General features: G+C 47.9%; 1 protein-coding gene across 1 annotated transcript in view; it reads left to right on the forward strand.

The window, feature by feature from the left end:
• LOC306771819 (glutamate receptor ionotropic, delta-1-like) overlaps window positions 1-21,872 on the forward strand; it is a gene marked incomplete at both ends in the record, with an annotated part of 685,025 nt that overhangs the window by 604,404 nt on the left and 58,749 nt on the right. The window contains 6 exons of the mRNA XM_079261138.1: window positions 1,761-1,883; window positions 7,181-7,255; window positions 7,325-7,667; window positions 8,197-8,335; window positions 15,344-15,539; window positions 17,714-17,880. Coding sequence (XP_079117264.1) covers window positions 1,761-1,883; window positions 7,181-7,255; window positions 7,325-7,667; window positions 8,197-8,335; window positions 15,344-15,539; window positions 17,714-17,880 — 1,043 coding nt within the window. The remainder of the gene's footprint in view (window positions 1-1,760; window positions 1,884-7,180; window positions 7,256-7,324; window positions 7,668-8,196; window positions 8,336-15,343; window positions 15,540-17,713; window positions 17,881-21,872) is intronic.

The following is a 21,872-nucleotide window of genomic DNA, read 5'->3' on the forward strand; positions in this document are numbered from 1 at the left end:
CTTCACGCAGAGCAGAATGGCTCAGTGGCGGTATCTGATGAGGACTGTCTTGTAGAAATTCTTCTCACGGAACCGGGTACTCAAGAGCAAAAGGGGGGAAGGAAAAACCAACCTGCACACAAGTGTGCAGAGGAGTTAAATAACTTCACAACTCCCTATTAAACAAATTCAGTTGCTCAATCACAAGAAAATCCATATAAAACAAAGAAATTCACAGAAATTTTAATCAAATTCAATACTGCTCATGGAATGTAAACAGGACATTAATACAATTTAAGAGAAAGAAAAAGAGAGAAAGAAAAAAAGAAAAAAAAAAAAAAAGAGACCATACCAACGCACATTCTGTGGTCAAATTTGCATATGCCGCCATTTTAACGACAACCGGGCCTACTAATCAGGCAGTCGTCTTGCTAATGACATTACACCCACACATACTGCACAAATTTGGTTTCCTACTAACAAACAAGCATTGCAGGAGTAGATTAAACTTACTACTGTAGCACAATGAACATGTAACATTCAAAAGAAATGCACAATTGAAACTAACTCACCAGAGGAGTCTGTGTAATGGCGACAACCTGTCGGACTCCACACAGCTTCACGAGCACACAGCTACGTGGCTTCTTACTCTAACAACACATTAAACATTTACTTTGATTATAACAACATTTAACTTTCTTATCACTTGTCTACAGTAATGCATCTCAACATACCAAGTTCCAAAATGTTTTAGAGCTCGGGAGCTACGCGTTTCCCATCCGCTTTGCAGGAGGGAAAGGAAAGTTCTGGCGCAGCACCTCGCTGAACACGCCGCATCTCTGTGGTGCATTCACTGACCACCGGAAAAATCTGAATTTTTATTACTTCGCGAGTAACCTGGGTTACACAATGCTACACCACATGCAGGAAGGGACTTGTTATGTAGTCCGCTTCCTGGATTTGGTCCGCTGGGAACGGGCCGAGACCTGCGTTTGTAGACGGACCGAGTCGCTTCTTTGGTCTGAATTTGTTTGGTGGATTCACATTTCCCCAAACGAAGCGACTCTCCCAGCAAACGGACTGGGATTCTGACAGAAAAGGCTGATGTGGATCTGACCTTAAAGTGAGATTAAGCTGTTTTATAACCAGTTTTTAAAGACATTATGTATTCAGAGAGTGTGAAAGGGTTCCCGTTGGGATGAAACAGTTCTACAGGATGAAATTAGCCAGAAAAAGAACATTTTAGTTTTTCTAATTGCAGACGTTCCTACAGTAGCTGCAGTCAGCTGAGAAAACAAACAGAAATAAAGTTATTTTTACCTCCTCCAACGTGGCTGAATCAATTATTTCTGTCAGAAATAATCCGTAGCAGGAAACATATCGTTCAGTCGGAAAACCTGTTTTGACTCTCCTGACTCGAGCTCCAGAAGTTTTACAGTTCAGGCAGCGATCCATCACGTTGGATTACACCTCCGGTTGGTCTGATTAGTGGAAGACCTGAAAAACAGCTGAGTGTTTTAAACAGGTCCTCCTGCAGCGGCAGGGTTTCTGGCAGCGTAGCAGGAACTGCCGTGGAGGTGTAGGTGTAGCCAAGCGAGGCTAATACCTCCACCCGGCAGTTCATCCCTGCAGCTTCGGTGCTGTCAGCGCTGACAGAAAAAGGTCTGATTTTATCATTCACATCATGAAATCACTGCAGCTGAATAAGTCAAGGTTTTAGTCTTCATTTCATCTTCGTCTTCCTCTCTGACTGTCCCGCCTCCCTGTCCAACTCTCCTCAGGAGGATCCCTTCGTCATGGTGGCGGAGAACATCCTCGGGCAGCCCAAGAGGTACAAAGGCTTCTCCATTGACGTCCTGGATGCCCTCGCCAAAATCCTGGGCTTCAAATATGAGATCTATCAGGTGGGGAAAAGAAATGCACCCAGCTGTGGTTGTGCTGTTGTTACCTTCGCCAAGGAGGTGGCGAAGGAGTTGAACTGTTTGTTTGTTTGCAACTTTATGATAAAACTCCTGGAGGGATCTTCATGTCGTGTTTCTAAGAACAGGTCCTGGTCTAACTCTGATCAGGATCAGCATCTGGATCAGGAATGTTGTGAAGGATTCTTCCTCATTGAGAGGTAGAACCATTTTCAGTACATCTGCATAAAACTCCATGATACATGGTGAGAAAATCCAGGAGAAGTTCCCAACAGATTTTCCAAGTTATCAAGGATAGATGTGAATCCCGGCAACGTTCTGGATACAACCCTCCAGAACAGGAACAACATTCTGGATACTACCATCCAGAACAGGAACAACGTTCTGGATACTACCATCCAGAACAGGAACAACATTCTGGATACTACCATCCAGAACAGGAACATCGTTCTGGATACTACCATCCAGAACAGGAACAACGTTCTGGATACTACCATCCAGAACAAGAACAACATTCTGGATACTACCATCCAGAACAGGAACATCGTTCTGGATACTACCATCCAGAACAGGAACAACATTCTGGATACTACCATCCAGAACAAGAACAACATTCTGGATACTACCATCCAGAACAGGAACATCGTTCTGGATACTACCATCCAGAACAGGAACAACATTCTGGATACTACCATCCAGAACAAGAACAACATTCTGGATACTACCATCCAGAACAGGAACATCGTTCTGGATACTACCATCCAGAACAGGAACAACGTTCTGGATACTACCATCCAGAACAGGAACAACATTCTGGATACTACCATCCAGAACAGGAACATCGTTCTGGATACTACCATCCAGAACAGGAACAACGTTCTGGATACTACCATCCAGAACAAGAACAACATTCTGGATACTACCATCCAGAACAGGAACATCGTTCTGGATACTACCATCCAGAACAGGAACATCGTTCTGGATACTACCATCCAGAACAGGAACAACATTCTGGATACTACCATCCAGAACAAGAACAACATTCTGGATACTACCATCCAGAACAGGAACATCGTTCTGGATACTACCATCCAGAACAGGAACAACATTCTGCATACTACCATCCAGAACAGGAACATCGTTCTGGATACTACCATCCAGAACAAGAACAACATTCTGGATACTACCATCCAGAACAGGAACAACATTCTGGATACTACCATCCAGAACAGGAACAACATGCTGGATACTACCATCCAGAACAGGAAGAACATTCTGGATACTACCATCCAGAACAGGAACAACATTCTGGATACTACCATCCAGAACAGGAACAACGTTCTGGTTACTACCATTCAGAACAGGAACAACATTCTGGATACCACCATCCAGAACAGGAACAACATTCTGGATACTACCATCCAGAACAGGAACAACATTCTGGATACTACCATCCAGAACAGGAACAACATTCTGGATACTACCATCCAGAACAGGAACAACATTCTGGATACTACCATCCAGAACAGGAACAACATGCTGGATACTACCATCCAGAACAGGAACAACATGCTGGATACTACCATCCAGAACAGGAAGAACGTTCTGGATACTACCATCCAGAACAGGAACATCGTTCTGGATACCACCATCCAGAACAGGAACAACATTCTGGATACTACCATCCAGAACAGGAACAACATTCTGGATACTACCATCCAGAACAAGAACAACATTCTGGATACTACCATCCAGAACAGAAACAACATTCTGGATACTACCATCCAGAACAGGAACAACATTCTGGATACTACCATCCAGAACAGGAACAACATTCTGGATACTACCATCCAGAACAAGAACAACATTCTGGATACTACCATCCAGAACAGGAACAACATTCTGGATGCTACCATACAGAACAGGAACAACATTCTGGATGCTACCATCCAGAACAGGAACAACATTCTGGATACTACCATCCAGAACAGGAACAACGTTCTGGATACTACCATCCAGAACAGGAACAACATTCTGGATACTACCATCCAGAACAGGAACAACATTCTGGATGCTACCATACAGAACAGGAACAACATTCTGGATGCTACCATCCAGAACAGGAACAACGTTCTGGATGCTACCATCCAGAACAGGAACAACGTTCTGGATACTACCATCCAGAACAGGAACAACATTCTGGATACTACCATCCAGAACAGGAACAACATTCTGGATGCTACCATACAGAACAGGAACAACATTCTGGATGCTACCATCCAGAACAGGAACAACATGCTGGATGCTACCATCCAGAACAGGAACAACGTTCTGGATACTACCATCCAGAACAGAAACAACATTCTGGATACTACCATCCAGAACAGGAACAACATTCTGGATACTACCATCCAGAACAGGAACATCGTTCTGGATACTACCATCCAGAACAGGAACAACGTTCTGAATACTACCATCCAGAACAAGAACAACATTCTGGATACTACCACCCAGAACAGGAACATCGTTCTGGATACTACCATCCAGAACAGGAACAACATTCTGCATACTACCATCCAGAACAGGAACATCGTTCTGGATACTACCATCCAGAACAAGAACAACATTCTGGATACTACCATCCAGAACAGGAACAACATTCTGGATACTACCATCCAGAACAGGAACAACATGCTGGATACTACCATCCAGAACAGGAACATCGTTCTGGATACTACCATCCAGAACAGGAACAACGTTCTGGATACTACCATCCAGAACAAGAACAACATTCTGGATACTACCATCCAGAACAGGAACATTGTTCTGGATACTACCATCCAGAACAGGAACAACATTCTGCATACTACCATCCAGAACAGGAACAACGTTCTGGATACTACCATTCAGAACAAGAACAACATTCTGGATACTACCATCCAGAACAGGAACAACATTCTGGATACTACCATCCAGAACAGGAACAACATGCTGGATACTACCATCCAGAACAGGAAGAACATTCTGGATACTACCATCCAGAACAGGAACAACGTTCTGGTTACTACCATTCAGAACAGGAACAACATTCTGGATACCACCATCCAGAACAGGAACAACATTCTGGATACTACCATCCAGAACAGGAACAACATTCTGGATACTACCATCCAGAACAGGAACAACATTCTGGATACTACCATCCAGAACAGGAACAACATTCTGGATACTACCATCCAGAACAAGAACAACATTCTGGATTACTACCATCCAGAACAGGAACAACATTCTGGATTACTACCATCCAGAACAGGAACAACATTCTGGATGCTACCATCCAGAACAGGAACAACATTCTGGATGCTACCATCCAGAACAGGAACAACATTCTGGATGCTACCATCCAGAACAGGAACAACGTTCTGCATACTACCATCCAGAACAGGAACAACGTTCTGGATACTACCATCCAGAACAGGAACATCGTTCTGGATACTACCATCCAGAACAGGAACAACATTCTGGATACCACCATCCAGAACAGGAATATCGTTCTGGATACCACCATCCAGAACAGGAACATCGTTCTGGATACTACCATCCAGAACAGGAACAACATTCTGGATACTACCATCCAGAACAGGAACAACATTCTGGATGCTACCATCCAGAACAGGAACAACATTCTGGATGCTACCATCCAGAACAGGAACAACATTCTGCATACTACCATCCAGAACAGGAACAACGTTCTGGATACTACCATCCAGAACAGGAACATCGTTCTGGATACTACCATCCAGAACAGGAACAACATTCTGGATACTACCATCCAGAACAGGAACAACATTCTGGATGCTACCATCCAGAACAGGAACAACATTCTGGATGCTACCATCCAGAACAGGAACAACATTCTGCATACTACCATCCAGAACAGGAACAACGTTCTGGATACTACCATCCAGAACAGGAACAACGTTCTGGATACTACCATCCAGAACAGGAAGAACATTCTGGATACTACCATCCAGAACAGGAACATCGTTCTGGATACCACCATCCAGAACAGGAACAACATTCTGGATACCACCATCCAGAACAGGAACATCGTTCTGGATACTACCATCCAGAACAGGAACAACGTTCTGGATACTACCATCCAGAACAGGAACAACGTTCTGGATACTACCATCCAGAACAGGAACATCGTTCTGGATACTACCATCCAGAACAGGAACAAGATTCTGGATACTACCATCCAGAACAGGAACAACATTCTGGATGCTACCATCCAGAACAGGAACAACATTCTGGATGCTACCATCCAGAACAGGAACAACGTTCTGGATACTACCATCCAGAACAGGAACAACGTTCTGGATACTACCATCCAGAACAGGAACAACATTCTGGATGCTACCATCCAGAACAGGAACAACATTCTGGATGCTACCATCCAGAACAGGAACAACATTCTGCATACTACCATCCAGAACAGGAACAACGTTCTGGATACTACCATCCAGAACAGGAACAACGTTCTGGATACTACCATCCAGAACAGGAACATCGTTCTGGATACTACCATCCAGAACAGGAACAACATTCTGGATACCACCATCCAGAACAGGAACATCGTTCTGGATACTACCATCCAGAACAGGAACATCGTTCTGGATACCACCATCCAGAACAGGAACAACTTTTCAGCACTGTAAGAGAACAAACATGCAACAAACAACACAATGTATCCAAGACACTATGGATTCACTACCAATGGATCTGGAATCTGATCATGGATCCATATAAGATGGATGTGGGACCAGAACATCTGCTGGAAAATTAGCCTTTTTAGAGCTTTTCTAGTTTGCTCTTAAATAATCAGATTTTGGGGCTAAAATAAGCAGATGAGACATATTTCAGATGTTAGAAATTCCATCAGTTTTTTTATTATCATATTCTTATAGCTTTTGTCAGATATTTTATTTTATTTATTCATTAAAATGATCATTTTATTCTGATCTATTTTTATTTTTAGGTGTTTCTTTACCTGAAGTTTTATTTCCTTAAAAAAGCCACGTCAGCTGTTGCTGTATTGTCTAGTCTTGGTTTGGTGGCTCAGACTGTGAGAAGGAATCTGGATCAGAGCTGCTGGCTTACCGGTTCAGGTCTCACCATCAGATCGCCTCGCGTGGCTTTATTAATACTGTCTTCACTTTTCCAGGTTCGGTTTTAGATTTGGGAAACAGACTGAATTCTTGTCATGTTTTCATGCTCAGGTGTTGGACAGTAAATACGGCTCTCAGCTTCCCAACGGATCGTGGAACGGCATGATCGGCGACCTCATCAACAAGGTAGGAAGCCCAACACGCCACACGCCAACATCATGTGACTGAAACACCTGAAAACATGTCTTCCTGCAGCGAGCTGACCTGGCGGTGTCGGCCATCACCATCACGCCGGAGCGAGAAAACGTGGTGGACTTCAGCAAGCGTTACCTGGACTACAGCGTGGGCATCCTGCTGAGAAAACCCGAAGAGAAGATCAACATCTTCTCCCTGTTTGCCCCCTTTGACCTGGCGGTGTGGTTGTGCATCGCCGCCGCCATCCCGGTGGTGGGAGTCCTCATCTTCCTCCTCAACAGGCTGCAGGCCCTCCGCTCCTCCTCCTGCCATCCCGCCGTACCGGGCCAGCCGGCAAACGGAGTCGGGTCCGGCACGCTGCACAGCGCCATCTGGATCGTTTACGGAGCGTTTGTTCAGCAAGGTGAGTTTCAGACACTCTGACACGCAGGACAGCCTTCTAAAAATGTTCAGAGTCAGGCACACATGCACACACACGCACGCGCGCGCACACACACACGCACACACACACACACGCACACGCACGCAGGCACACACACACACACAAACACACACACACACACACACACAGGCACGCAGGCACACACACACACACACACACGCAAACACATACACACACACACACACACACAAACACACACACACACACACGCACGCAGGCACGCAGGCACACACACACACGCAAACACATACACACACACACACACACACACACTCTAACGTACGCAGTCAGAACACACACATTCCAGCAGAGGCTTCCAGCTGTATTTATTATGGTCTGGCAAGTTGCCGTGGAAACCTTTCAGCCCTAATGGGCTGTGATTAGACTTCTTTATCATCAGGAGCCTCCTGTAGCTGAGGGGCCACAGGTTCGAGTCCTGCCGCGTGTCCACCGACCTGGGAGTCACCTGAAACTGTGTGTGTGTGTTCAGGGGGAGACAGCACGGTTGGCTCGGTGGCTCTGAGGATCGTCATGGGCAGCTGGTGGCTCTTCACGCTCATCGTGTGTTCATCGTACACGGCCAACTTGGCTGCGTACCTCACTGTGTCCCGCATGGATCACGCTATACGGTAAGATGAACACACACACACACGGACCGTGGACCGTGTGTGTGTGTGTGTGTGTGTGTGTGTGTGTGTGTGTGTGTGTGTATAACATAAATTATTTTTAAACTTCGACTAAAACTATCATTTCAGTTTTATTTAACTGGTGGAAGTTCTGGAACTTCCAATCTTCCACCTGATCAATACATCTGATCAGTTTGGATCAGTTAGTCTCCCGGTGAGATATGTAGGTGTGTGTTAGCAACTATGGTAACGTATGAAGTTATTCTTCATCAGCTGAGCGCATGGGAGTCTGTTCTGGGTCCCAGAACGGAGCCTTGTGGAACTCCACAGGTTGTCTCAGACTCAGACCAGTTCAGAACCAGAAGTCCGACTCAGACCAGTTCAGAACCAGAAGTCCGACTCAGACCAGTTCAGAACTAGAAGTCCGACTCAGACCAGTTCAGAACCAGAAGTCTGGTCCAGTTTTTCAGTCAGATGTCCAGGTGGGTCCAGTCGTACCAGGTCTGAAATGTTGCCACCATCGGTGCTTAAGCCTGAAGTCTCATTAGAGACCTGAAGAAGAGCAGGAACCCAGTGCATCATGGGATTTCTGACGTGGTCTGGTATCTTATATTAACGTCAGCGTCTTGGTGGAGCTCCTGCAGCTGGAAAGGAATGTAAAAAAGAGACAAAGCTTCACAAAACTAGCATAAACCCATCCATACAAAGACATCGGAGATACGAGGGGAAAATGGTCCATACCATCTGGATGTAAGGAGGCATGAGTTGTTTTGGTCATGTGATCACGTGTGTTCAATTCACGAACTCGTTCGCCTGTCAACGACCATGAAGACTCTGAAAGGAAACGTTACCGTTCATCCAAGTCATGCTGAATGTCCCGTTACGTTGACCCCCAAGCTCCGAACTGACGTCTTCAGGTCTTCATCAAAGCCACGTCTGGAGAAACATCAGCCAGAGCCGACTTTTCCACCAGATGGAACTGTAAATGTAAATCTGTAAACTGTAAGTCAGACTGAAATGAATGAAATCCCATGAGGGAAAAAGAAAACGGATGTCTCCAGGAGACGTCTGAAGCCGCGTTGGGGACAACGGATGTCTCCAGGAGACGTCTGAAGCCGCGTTGGGGACAACTGATGTCTCCAGGAGACGTCTGAAGCCGCGTTGGGGACAACGGATGTCTCCAGGAGACGTCTGAAGCCGCGTTGGGGACAACTGATGTCTCCAGGAGACGTCTGAAGCCGCGTTGGGGACAACGGATGTCTCCAGGAGACGTCTGAAGCCGCGTTGGGGACAACTGATGTCTCCAGGAGACGTCTGAAGTCGCGTTGGGGACAACTGATGTCTCCAGGAGACGTCTGAAGCCGCGTTAGGGACAACGGATGTCTCCAGGAGACGTCTGAAGCCGCGTTGGGGACAACTGATGTCTCCAGGAGACGTCTGAAGCCGCATTGGGGACAACGGATGTCTCCAGGAGAAGTCTGAAGACTTCGTTGGGGACAACTGATGTCTCCAGGAGACGTCTGAAGCCGCGTTGGGGACAACGGATGTCTCCAGGAGACGTCTGAAGCCGCGTTGGGGACAACTGATGTCTCCAGGAGACGTCTGAAGCCGCATTGGGGACAACTGATGTCTCCAGGAGACGTCTGAAGCCGCGTTGGGGACAACGGATGTCTCCAGGAGACGTCTGAAGCCGCGTTGGGGACAACGGATGTCTCCAGGAGACGTCTGAAGCCGCGTTGGGGACAACGAATGTCTCCAGGAGACGTCTGAAGCTGCGTTGGGGACAACGGATGTCTCCAGGAGACGTCTGAAGCCGCGTTGGGGACAACGGATGTCTCCAGGAGACGTCTGAAGCCGCGTTGGGGACAACGAATGTCTCCAGGAGACGTCTGAAGCCGCGTTGGGGACAACGAATGTCTCCAGGAGACGTCTGAAGCCGCGTTGGGGACAACGGATGTCTCCAGGAGACGTCTGAAGCCGCGTTGGGGACAACGGATGTCTCCAGGAGACGTCTGAAGCCGCGTTGGGGACAACGGATGTCTCCAGGAGACGTCTGAAGCCGCGTTGGGGACAACTGATGTCTCCAGGAGACGTCTGAAGCTGCGTTGGGGACAATGGATGTCTCCAGGAGACGTCTGAAGCCGCGTTGGGGACAACGGATGTCTCCAGGAGACGTCTGAAGCCGCGTTGGGGACAACGAATGTCTCCAGGAGACGTCTGAAGCCGCGTTGGGGACAACGAATGTCTCCAGGAGACGTCTGAAGCCGCATTGGGGACAACGGATGTCTCCAGGAGACGTCTGAAGCCGCGTTGGGGACACGCAGACCGTAAAGCAGCAGCTTGGCGACCGTCGGACAGTAAATGAGGAGCTTCTTTCAGCTTTTATGATCTCCGAGGTCGGCTCGGTGCCGAGTGGAGTTTAGAGAAAAGGAGTTTATAGTGTTCTGGTTTTAGAGACTCCACTCTGATGAAGTCGTATCTCAGTCTGATCCCAGATGGTGGACTTTGCTTTACCTGCTTCTGCCTCATCCTTTCCAACGGTTTCAGTTCTCTTTGGCTTTATTTGCATTGAACAACTTCACAGCAATGTTGCATCTCTTCTCATCACTTCTGCCACCAGCCCTCCATCTTCCTGTCATCTTCACCTGTTTGTTGGTCAGGAAAGTGAGCGCACACAGACCACCGCTATCTCGATTCGCTTCTGCAACATCGGCACATTTATTTCCATCCAGTGTTGCATTAACATTTGATGATGGAGGTCCTGGTGAAGAAGTAGCAGAAGCACAAGGCCACAGCCTGATTTACTGGTGGAGCTCCGTTCTTTCCCCCAACGATGCCAAGCGCTTCCTTCTCAGGGAGTCTGGACTCTGCCTTGGAGATAAGAGCTTGTCGTCCAGGAGGAGATCAGGGGAGGACAGATGCTCCTCCACATCCAGATGGACTGGAGGAGATGGACATCTATTATCGGCAGTAGAAAGTGGAAGGATGGAAGCCGAACCCTTCGCCAAGCCTTCTCAGGGCATCGGACTGAGAAGGCATCTATCACCATCAGAGCCCCATGAGTCCTGGAGGACGACGGAATAATCTGAACTGCCTGGACCTTGACCTGGACCCGGACCTGGACCCGAACCTGGACCTTGAGCTGGACCTGGACCTGGACCTGGACCTTATCAACTGCAGCAAACCCAGATGCTAGTCTGCCTCCACAGGCTGGTAAAGCAACACGAGACATGTATCTCCTCTTACCCTGATCCTCCATCACTCTGGAACAGGATCCATGTGGACTCAGGGGGCCACATGGCTACTCTGGCACCGGGTGGATCTGGACCTACCGTTCTGTAGCTACAGCTACCTTTCTGTAGCATGCTATTTCAACTTTCCAAACAGATAAATCCTCGTCGGGGCTGATCCTACAGCAGACATATAGAGAATCATTATTTCTGCAGCGTTTCATGAAGCAAAACAAGAAGAATCTGCTGCAAGAAGAGAGCTTGCAGGATTATTTATGGATGATCCGATCGATAATCCGATTGTTGATCTGAAACATCTGCAGCTGTAAACCCTGAAAGATATCTGGGTTAGGTTTAGGTTGTGTTGTGTCAAACAGAGCGTTATCGTCGGTGTAATGGGACACGTATGTTACACTGTCCATGACCTGCTGGTAGACTGTCATGAAAGTGAGAGGCAAATGCCTTTATTTACTGTGAAAGCAGGAATAGATGTTTGCTGCACATATACAACCCCTCACCCTACAGCGCTAACATGCTGAGGCTAACATGATGAGGCTAACATAATGAAGCTAACATAATGAAGCTAACATGCTGAAGCTAACATGATGAGGCTAACCTGATGAAGCTAACATGATGAGGCTAACATGATGAAGCTAACATGATGAGGCTAACATGATGAGGCTAACAAGATGAGGCTAACATGATTAGGCTAACATGATGAAGCTAACATGATGAGGCTGACATGATGAAGATAACAGGATGAGGCTGACATGATGAGGCTGACATGATGAGGCTAACATGATGAGGCTAACATGATGAAGCTAACATGATGAGGCTAACATGATGAGGCTAACATGATGAGGCTAACATGATGAAGCTAACATAATGAAGCTAACATGCTGAGGATAACATGATGAAGCTAACATGCTGAGGCTAACATGATGAGGCTAACATGATGAGGCTAACATGATGAAGCTAACATAATGAAGCTAACATGCTGAGGATAACATGATGAAGCTAACATGATGAGGCTAACATGATGAAGCTAACATGCTGAGACTAACATGATGAAGCTAACATGATGAAGCTAACATAATGAGGCTAAAATGATGAGGCTAACAAGATGAGGCTAACATGATTAGGCTAACATGATGAAGCTAACATGATGAGGCTGACATGATGAAGATAACATGATGAGGCTGACATGATGAAGCTAACATGATGAGGCTAACATGATGAAGCTAACATGATGAGGCTAACATGATGAAGCTAACATTATGAAGCTAACATGCTGAGGATAACATGATGAAGCTAACATGATGAAGCTAACTTGATGAGGCTGACATGATGAAGATAACATGATGAGGCTGACATGATGAAGCTAACATGATGAGGCTAATATGATGAAGCTAACATGATGAGGCTAACATGATGAAGCTAACATGATGAAGCTAACATGATGAAGCTAACATGCTGAGGCTAACATGATGAGGCTAACATAATGAAGCTAACATGCTGAGGATAACATGATGAGGCTAACATGATGAGGCTAACATGATGAGGCTAACATAATGAAGCTAACATGCTGAGACTAACACGATGAAGTTAACATGATGAAGCTAACATAATGAAGCTAACATGCTGAGGATAACATGATGAGGCTAACATGATGAAGCTAACATGATGAGGCTAACATGATGAGGCTAACATAATGAAGCTAACATGCTGAGACTAACACGATGAAGTTAACATGATGAAGCTAACATGATGAAGCTAACATGATGACGCTAACATGATGAGGGGATGATGTGATGGTTATATATGACTCTGCTGTAGCAAACGGTTTTTCTTCGGGAAAAAGCTGCATAGATATGAACAAATATTTCTTCTGAGACTCAAGCCGGCATGTTTTAATCTGTTTCTAATCTGTTGTGTGTTTATGTGGTTTACACACAAAAATGGGGATCTAAAACCAGACGCGTGGCTAATAGCAGGTAAATCCCAGCCACCTTTCCTTCAGATCGCTCCGGAAATGTAAAGGTCTCGAAGTCGGACCGTTCTCAGGAAAAAATAATCCAGTTGGAAAGTTAACAGATAGATGAACACGGACAAACTCCCTGAAAGAGGAGGGAAAAGTAGAATTACCAGCTGCTGCACCTGTAAAACATCATCCAGTTTCTGTAAGAAAACAAAGCAGACGAGCATCAGGAGCACCTGTCAGAAGATAAACTGAAAATGTCTGAACAGCAGCAACACACTGCTGTTGTTATGGAATTAAACCTGAGGAATATTCACACTGTGATCTCCCCCCCGCCCCGCCTGCTTAAAACCTTCCAGGTTCTTCTGGACGAGCCGCCGCCTGATAAATGACACAGCAGGAGCACCACAAACTTCCCGAGCGTCACTTTAAAGCTCACGGTGTCACCTTTAGATAACCTCTGTGGCTCCACGCAGTTCTTAGACAGTTTTATCACAGATCGATGGTCCATGCAGCCGATCTGCTGCCCAGTCAGGTTAACACAAACCCCAGCAAGCCTCGCTTCCTCCACCCTGATCTGAGCTCCGCTGGAGTCGTCATGGTTCCTCTTCATCCGCCTTTCAGAAGGGATTCACACGTTTGCCTCATTAGTTCTTCTTTCATATTAGATTTTATGAAAAGTTCCAGAAACATTTCCAGACACGAGTTTGTCTTAAAAAGCTGAGAGCAGCGCTGGTTAGAAGCAGATTTCTGTTGTCTATTTACCCTCCAGAGACAGAAAAACCACCATTCGCTCAGATCCCACAAGACGAGACCTGAATCAGGAAGTCCGAAGCTTTTTTACGTATCTGGTTGTTTCCATGGCAACCGTGGTATGAAAGGAAGTGTTGCAGCCATTAGTGGCGAGCAGAGCTGGTCTCCAACACAATTAACTGATGAACAATAATGTGCAACATGCAGCTCAGCAGACTCTGGAAAACCTTTCTTCACAGACACACAATTAGAGGTGTAATTACGGGGCGTCGCTTCCTGATTGGATGACTTATTTCATCTTCAGTGACATGGAGTCAATTAGAGAAGCAGAGCGAAACGGAAAACTGCGAACTGAATAAACAACAACGGATAAAACTTCCTGATGAGAGCTGCCAGGCCTTTTCACGCTGTTTTACTCCTCATTCCTGTTTTTATAACATTAAACTGATTTAGCAGAACATTTCCTCATCTTCCATCCCAGAAGCTTTATAAAGCACATTTAACCAAACAAACAATCCAGAGAAAACAGAAAATAAAACCAATAAAAACAAGCAGCTGAGATTTACTGCAATTTGCTACATAAGAGAAGAAAGTAGGACTGAAGCTCATAAACCGACAGTCTGGATGTTCAGCAGGTGAGAGCTGAATCTGGGAGACGGACACAGACTCGGATGTTTCTTCTCAGGCTTGAACGCTCGACTTCCCTTCTGACACCTCGTTTATCAGCTGTTATCTCTGGTTTCCCATCTGCACGTCCTGTCGCCCAAGTTGACATTTCCATCAGCGGATCCTCGGTGGAGTCCTCGGAGTGTGAGACGTTGGACTTACTGACATTCAGCCGCGCTGAAACGGGTTGCAGGTGAAGTGGTTGCCTTCCCTCCAGCTGGCAGAAACACACATGGATGTCTACGTGACAACGTGTGAAATATTCCTCACAGTCACCTTTTTCCCCACCGGTCGGCGTCTTCACATGTCCTCGCCACTAGGGGGCAGAGTTTACGTTTCCATGCACATGACGGAGCAGATGTCTGGTGCTTTTCTGTCCTGCAGGTCTTTCCAGGACTTGGCGCGGCAGATGGATGTGGACTACGGCACGGTGAGGGACTCGGCCGTCTACGACTACTTCAGGAACAAAGGCACCAACCCTCTGGAGCAGGACAGCACCTACGCAGAGCTGTGGAGGACCGTCAGCAAGAGCAACGGCATGGACTACTCCGTCTCCAGCCCATCAGAGGGAATACGAAAGGTTGGTGTGTTTAGAAACTTGAAGTTTCGTTGAAAAGGACTCGGTGTGAGCTGCAGTCTGAGGGTGGCAGGCAGGAGGCGCTGCGGCGCAAAGCTCAGGTTTTCTTCTTCTGGTGTTGGCGGCTCTCTGCTGAGCACGGCTCTTGTTGCATTAACAGTGACCATCACCGCCCTACGACGACGTTCTCTAACTTTATTTATTAAAGCCAGAGTTGGACACAAACGTGACGGTTTAGTGAGCAGCGTCAAGCGTTCAACACACCGTCAGATGTGAACATTCAGAAAAATCCACCTCAGTACAGACAAGTAAAACTCCGACTGACGAGGACGTTCCCGCCGACTCGGCGTGGACTCCTTCATGGCTCGCTCCTCCAAAACCTTTTCTAAGAACATCACACATTAATCTGCTTCTCTCCGTCAGCTTCATTTCTCATCAAAAGCACCAAATATGCAATCATCCAAATTATTTTCACCTTTTAAACGTTAATTTAAACTGGAATTATTCTGTGCATTTCAGGCTAATTTATGTTTATTCCTGAGACCAGAAGGGCTGGGATTGATGGAGTTATTGTCACAAATGGCTTTATTTACTTCAGACCGACCCTCTCCGTAGGCTGTCAGATCAGCCTGCGGGCAAAACGAGTGGATTGAGACTCTTCCGCATTAAGCCCCGCCTCCCGCCACTGCACTACATCGGGAGCGCGCACCGCACCTGCTTTCACCGTCATTGTAACATCTCATAAACAGAAGGATTAGGCTCATATGAACTCAATAAAAACACAAACTACAATGTCAACACATAGCATACAGCCCTACATGTTGGAACCTGAATCAGAGCCTGAAAACGAAGTGGAAAACAGCAACCCACAGCAACGAATGCAGCAGGATGTCTCTCTTTGGTAAACTCACCAGCCATCGTTGGAAATAACTTTATCCCACGTTTTCCACCCGCCTGATGTATTTGTACATGCCCTTGTTAACCAGTAGAAGGTAACCAATCACCCAACCTTATCCCCCGGGACGTCACAAGGATTTCCACGTAGAAAAAACTCTCTAAAACCACGCGTTTTTCGTTGCCATGGAAACCGAATGGAGAGCGTGCTGGAACTCAAACTCAAACTCAAACATGCGTTTAGGTGATAAAAAACTGTCGTTCACATGTCTGATGAGGATTCAACACTGTAACACTGTAGAAAGCTCAGAAAACTCCAAATACCATCATAGGAACCCTTTAATGTCGCTGTTTGTGTGAAAAATACAAGAAAATGTGTTATTTTCCATGAAAGGTTTAGAAGGTTTAATCACTGATCTAGTAAAGGTTGGGAACATCGGTGGTGTAGTCCAGGGTGTACACAGGTATTCTCAGTTTTACCACCTTCTCAGTCAGCATGGAGTAAATCCACTTCTAAAGCCAGTAAAGCTGCTTTTACAATCCCTCCACATGGAGGCTAGGTTTCCAGCTAACGTTTCCAGTACGCCATACTGGTGCAGTCAGCGGCATCAATGTTAGTCTGAACATAGACATAATAAAAATCTATGTATGAATGTCTATGAGCCAGTCTGTCCCAGTGTTGGTTTAGTTTTCTGGGCGACTTTTTTCTCTCGTTTTAAAACAAAACAGCAAAAGCAGAAGAGTTTACCTCGTCTTGGGGACCACTACACCACTGGTTTTATTATTCATTGAGGGCCGTGGTGTCTGAGTTTGGTCCTCGAGGGCCACCATCCTGCAGGTTTCCATGTGTCCCTGCTCCAACACGCCTGGCTGACATGATGGATCCAGCAGCCAATCAAGTCGGACCAGGTGTGTTAAATGAAATGTTAATTACTCCAGTTTTTGGTCCATTTGATCTGGGATGAAGCTGGCTGAGAGGTTTAAGACAAAGATCTGGATATTTGCAGCTTCTGGGAGAGGTCGTCTTCATCCTCTACTGAGCTGAAACGTAGTCAATGTGTCCCGTTGACCTGAACGTTCTGCTAGAGGAACATTTTCATCTGGAAGTTTCTATTTACTGCTGACCTGCAGGAAATACGGCTGGAAGACGAGCAGCTTGTTGTGGGACGATTATCCCAGATTCAGGCTCTGCTTGGTAGTTTTACATCAGGATGAATCTTATTCAAGCTGGTTTCCATAGAAACCCAGAGAATGTGGTGGTGTAACGGTTCCCGTGTCTGCAGGCGAAGAAGAGCCCCTACGCCTTCCTGTGGGACATGGCGGTGCTGGAATACGCCGCGCTGACCGACGACGACTGCACCATCACCGTGTCTGGAAACACCATGAGCAGCAAAGGCTACGGCATCGCCATGCAGCACGGCAGCCCCTACCGAGACCTGTTCTCCCAGAAGTACGTAGACCTGTTCTCCCAGAAGTACGTAGACCTGTTCTCCCAGAAGTACGTAGACCTGTTCTCCCAGACATGCAGTAAGTAGACCTGTTCTCCCAGACATGCAGTAAGTAGACCTGCACCCAGACATGATGGACGTAGACCTGCATCCAGACATGATGGACGTAGACCTGCATCCAGACATGCAGGACGTAGACCTGCATCCAGACATGATGGACGTAGACCTGCATCCAGACATGATGGACGTAGACCTGCATCCAGACATGCAGGACGTAGACCTGCATCCAGACATGATGGACGTAGACCTGCACCCAGACATGATGGACGTAGACCTGCACCCAGACATGATGGACGTAGACCTGCATCCAGACATGATGGACGTAGACCTGCACCCAGACACGATGGACATAGACCTGCATCCAGACACGATGGACATAGACCTGCATCCAGACATGCAGGACATAGACCTGCACCCAGACATGCAGGACGTAGACCTGCATCCAGACATGATGGACGTAGACCTGCATCCAGACATGATGGACGTAGACCTGCACCCAGACATGATGGACGTAGACCTGCACCCAGACATGCAGTAAGTAGACCTGCACCCAGACATGCAGTAAGTAGACCTGCACCCAGACATGATGGACGTAGACCTGCACCCAGACATGCAGTAAGTAGACCTGCACCCAGACATGATGGACGTAGACCTGCACCCAGACATGATGGACGTAGACCTGCACCCAGACATGCAGGACGTAGACCTGCACCCAGACATGCAGGACGTAGACCTGCATCCAGACATGCAGGACGTAGACCTGCACCCAGACATGATGGACGTAGACCTGCATCCAGACATGATGGACGTAGACCTGCACCCAGACATGATGGACGTAGACCTGCACCCAGACATGATGGACGTAGACCTGCACCCAGACATGCAGGACGTAGACCTGCACCCAGACATGCAGGACGTAGACCTGCACCCAGACATGATGGACGTAGACCTGCATCCAGACATGCAGGACGTAGACCTGCATCCAGACATGCAGGACGTAGACCTGCATCCAGACATGCAGGACGTAGACCTGCACCCAGACATGCAGGACGTAGACCTGCACCCAGACATGCAGGACGTAGACCTGCATCCAGACATGATGGACGTAGACCTGCACCCAGACATGCAGGACGTAGACCTGCATCCAGACATGATGGACGTAGACCTGCACCCAGACATGCAGGACGTAGACCTGCACCCAGACATGCAGGACGTAGACCTGCATCCAGACATGCAGGACGTAGACCTGCATCCAGACATGCAGGACGTAGACCTGCATCCAGACATGCAGGACGTAGACCTGCATCCAGACATGATGGACGTAGACCTGCACCCAGACATGATGGACGTAGACCTGCATCCAGACATGCAGGACGTAGACCTGCATCCAGACATGCAGGACGTAGTCCTGCATCCAGACATGCAGGACGTAGACCTGCATCCAGACATGATGGACGTAGACCTGCATCCAGACATGATGGACGTAGACCTGCACCCAGACATGATGGACGTAGACCTGCATCCAGACATGATGGACGTAGACCTGCATCCAGACATGATGGACGTAGACCTGCATCCAGACATGATGGACGTAGACCTGCACCCAGACATGATGGACGTAGACCTGCATCCAGACATGATGGACGTAGACCTGCATCCAGACATGCAGGACGTAGACCTGCATCCAGACATGCAGGACGTAGACCTGCATCCAGACATGCAGGACGTAGACCTGCATCCAGACATGATGGACGTAGACCTGCATCCAGACATGCAGGACGTAGACCTGCATCCAGACATGCAGAACGTAGACCTGCACCCAGACATGATGGACGTAGACCTGCATCCAGACATGCAGGACGTAGACCTGCATCCAGACACGGTGGACGTAGACCTGCATCCAGACATGCAGGACGTAGACCTGCATCCAGACATGATGGACGTAGACCTGCATCCAGACATGCAGGACGTAGACCTGCATCCAGACATGCAGGACGTAGACCTGCATCCAGACATGATGGACGTAGACCTGCACCCAGACATGATGGACGTAGACCTGCATCCGGACATGCAGGACGTAGACCTGCACCCAGACATGATGGACGTAAACCTGCACCCAGACATGCAGGACGTAGACCTGCACCCAGACATGATGGACGTAGACCTGCACCCAGACATGCAGGACGTAGACCTGCACCCAGACATGATGGACGTAGACCTGCACCCAGACATGCAGGACGTAGACCTGCATCCAGACATGATGGACGTAGACCTGCATCCAGACATGCAGGACGTAGACCTGCATCCAGACATGATGGACGTAGACCTGCACCCAGACATGATGGACGTAGACCTGCATCCAGACATGCAGGACGTAGACCTGCATCCAGACATGATGGACGTAGACCTGCACCCAGACATGATGGACGAAGACCTGCACCCAGACATGCAGAACGTAGACCTGCACCCAGACATAATGGACGTAGACCTGCACCCAGACATGCAGGACGTAGACCTGCACCCAGACATGATGGACGTAGACCTGCACCCAGACATGCAGGACGTAGACCTGCATCCAGACATGATGGACGTAGACCTGCACCCAGACATGCAGGACGTAGACCTGCATCCAGACATGCAGGACGTAGACCTGCATCCAGACATGCAGGACGTAGACCTGCATCCAGACACGATGGACGTAGACCTGCATCCAGACATGATGGACGTAGACCTGCATCCAGACATGCAGGACGTAGACCTGCATCCAGACACGATGGACGTAGACCTGCATCCAGACATGATGGACGTAGACCTGCATCCAGACATGCAGGACGTAGACCTGCATCCAGACATGATGGACATAGACCTGCATCCAGACATGATGGACGTAGACCTGCACCCAGACATGCAGGACGTAGACCTGCATCCAGACATGATGGACGTAGACCTGCATCCAGACACGATGGACGTAGACCTGCATCCAGACATGCAGGACGTAGACCTGCATCCAGACATGATGGACATAGACCTGCATCCAGACATGATGGACGTAGACCTGCACCCAGACACGATGGACGTAGACCTGCACCCAGACATGCAGGACGTAGACCTGCATCCAGACATGATGGACGTAGACCTGCATCCAGACACGATGGACGTAGACCTGCATCCAGACATGCAGGACGTAGACCTGCATCCAGACATGATGGACATAGACCTGCATCCAGACATGATGGACGTAGACCTGCACCCAGACATGCAGGACGTAGACCTGCATCCAGACATGCAGGACGTAGACCTGCACCCAGACATGCAGGACGTAGACCTGCACCCAGACATGCAGGACGTAGACCTGCACCCAGACATGCAGGACGTAGACCTGCACCCAGACATGCAGGACGTAGACCTGCACCCAGACATGCAGGACGTAGACCTGCACCCAGACATGATGGACGTAGACCTGCATCCAGACATGCAGGACGTAGACCTGCACCCAGACATGATGGACGTAGACCTGCATCCAGACATGATGGACGTAGACCTGCACCCAGACATGATGGACGTAGACCTGCATCCAGACATGCAGGACGTAGACCTGCATCCAGACATGCAGGACGTAGACCTGCATCCAGACACGATGGACGTAGACCTGCATCCAGACATGCAGGACGTAGACCTGCATCCAGACATGATGGACGTAGACCTGCACCCAGACATGATGGACGTAGACCTGCATCCAGACATGATGGACGTAGACCTGCATCCAGACATGCAGAACGTAGACCTGCATCCAGACATGCAGAACGTAGACCTGCATCCAGACATGCAGAACGTAGACCTGCATCCAGACATGCAGAACGTAGACCTGCATCCAGACATGATGGACGTAGACCTGCATCCAGACATGCAGAACGTAGACCTGCATCCAGACATG

The sequence above is a fragment of the Telmatherina bonti genome (assembly GCF_933228915.1).
Source record: "Telmatherina bonti genome assembly, chromosome: 21".
Taxonomy (NCBI): Eukaryota; Metazoa; Chordata; class Actinopteri; order Atheriniformes; family Telmatherinidae; genus Telmatherina; species Telmatherina bonti.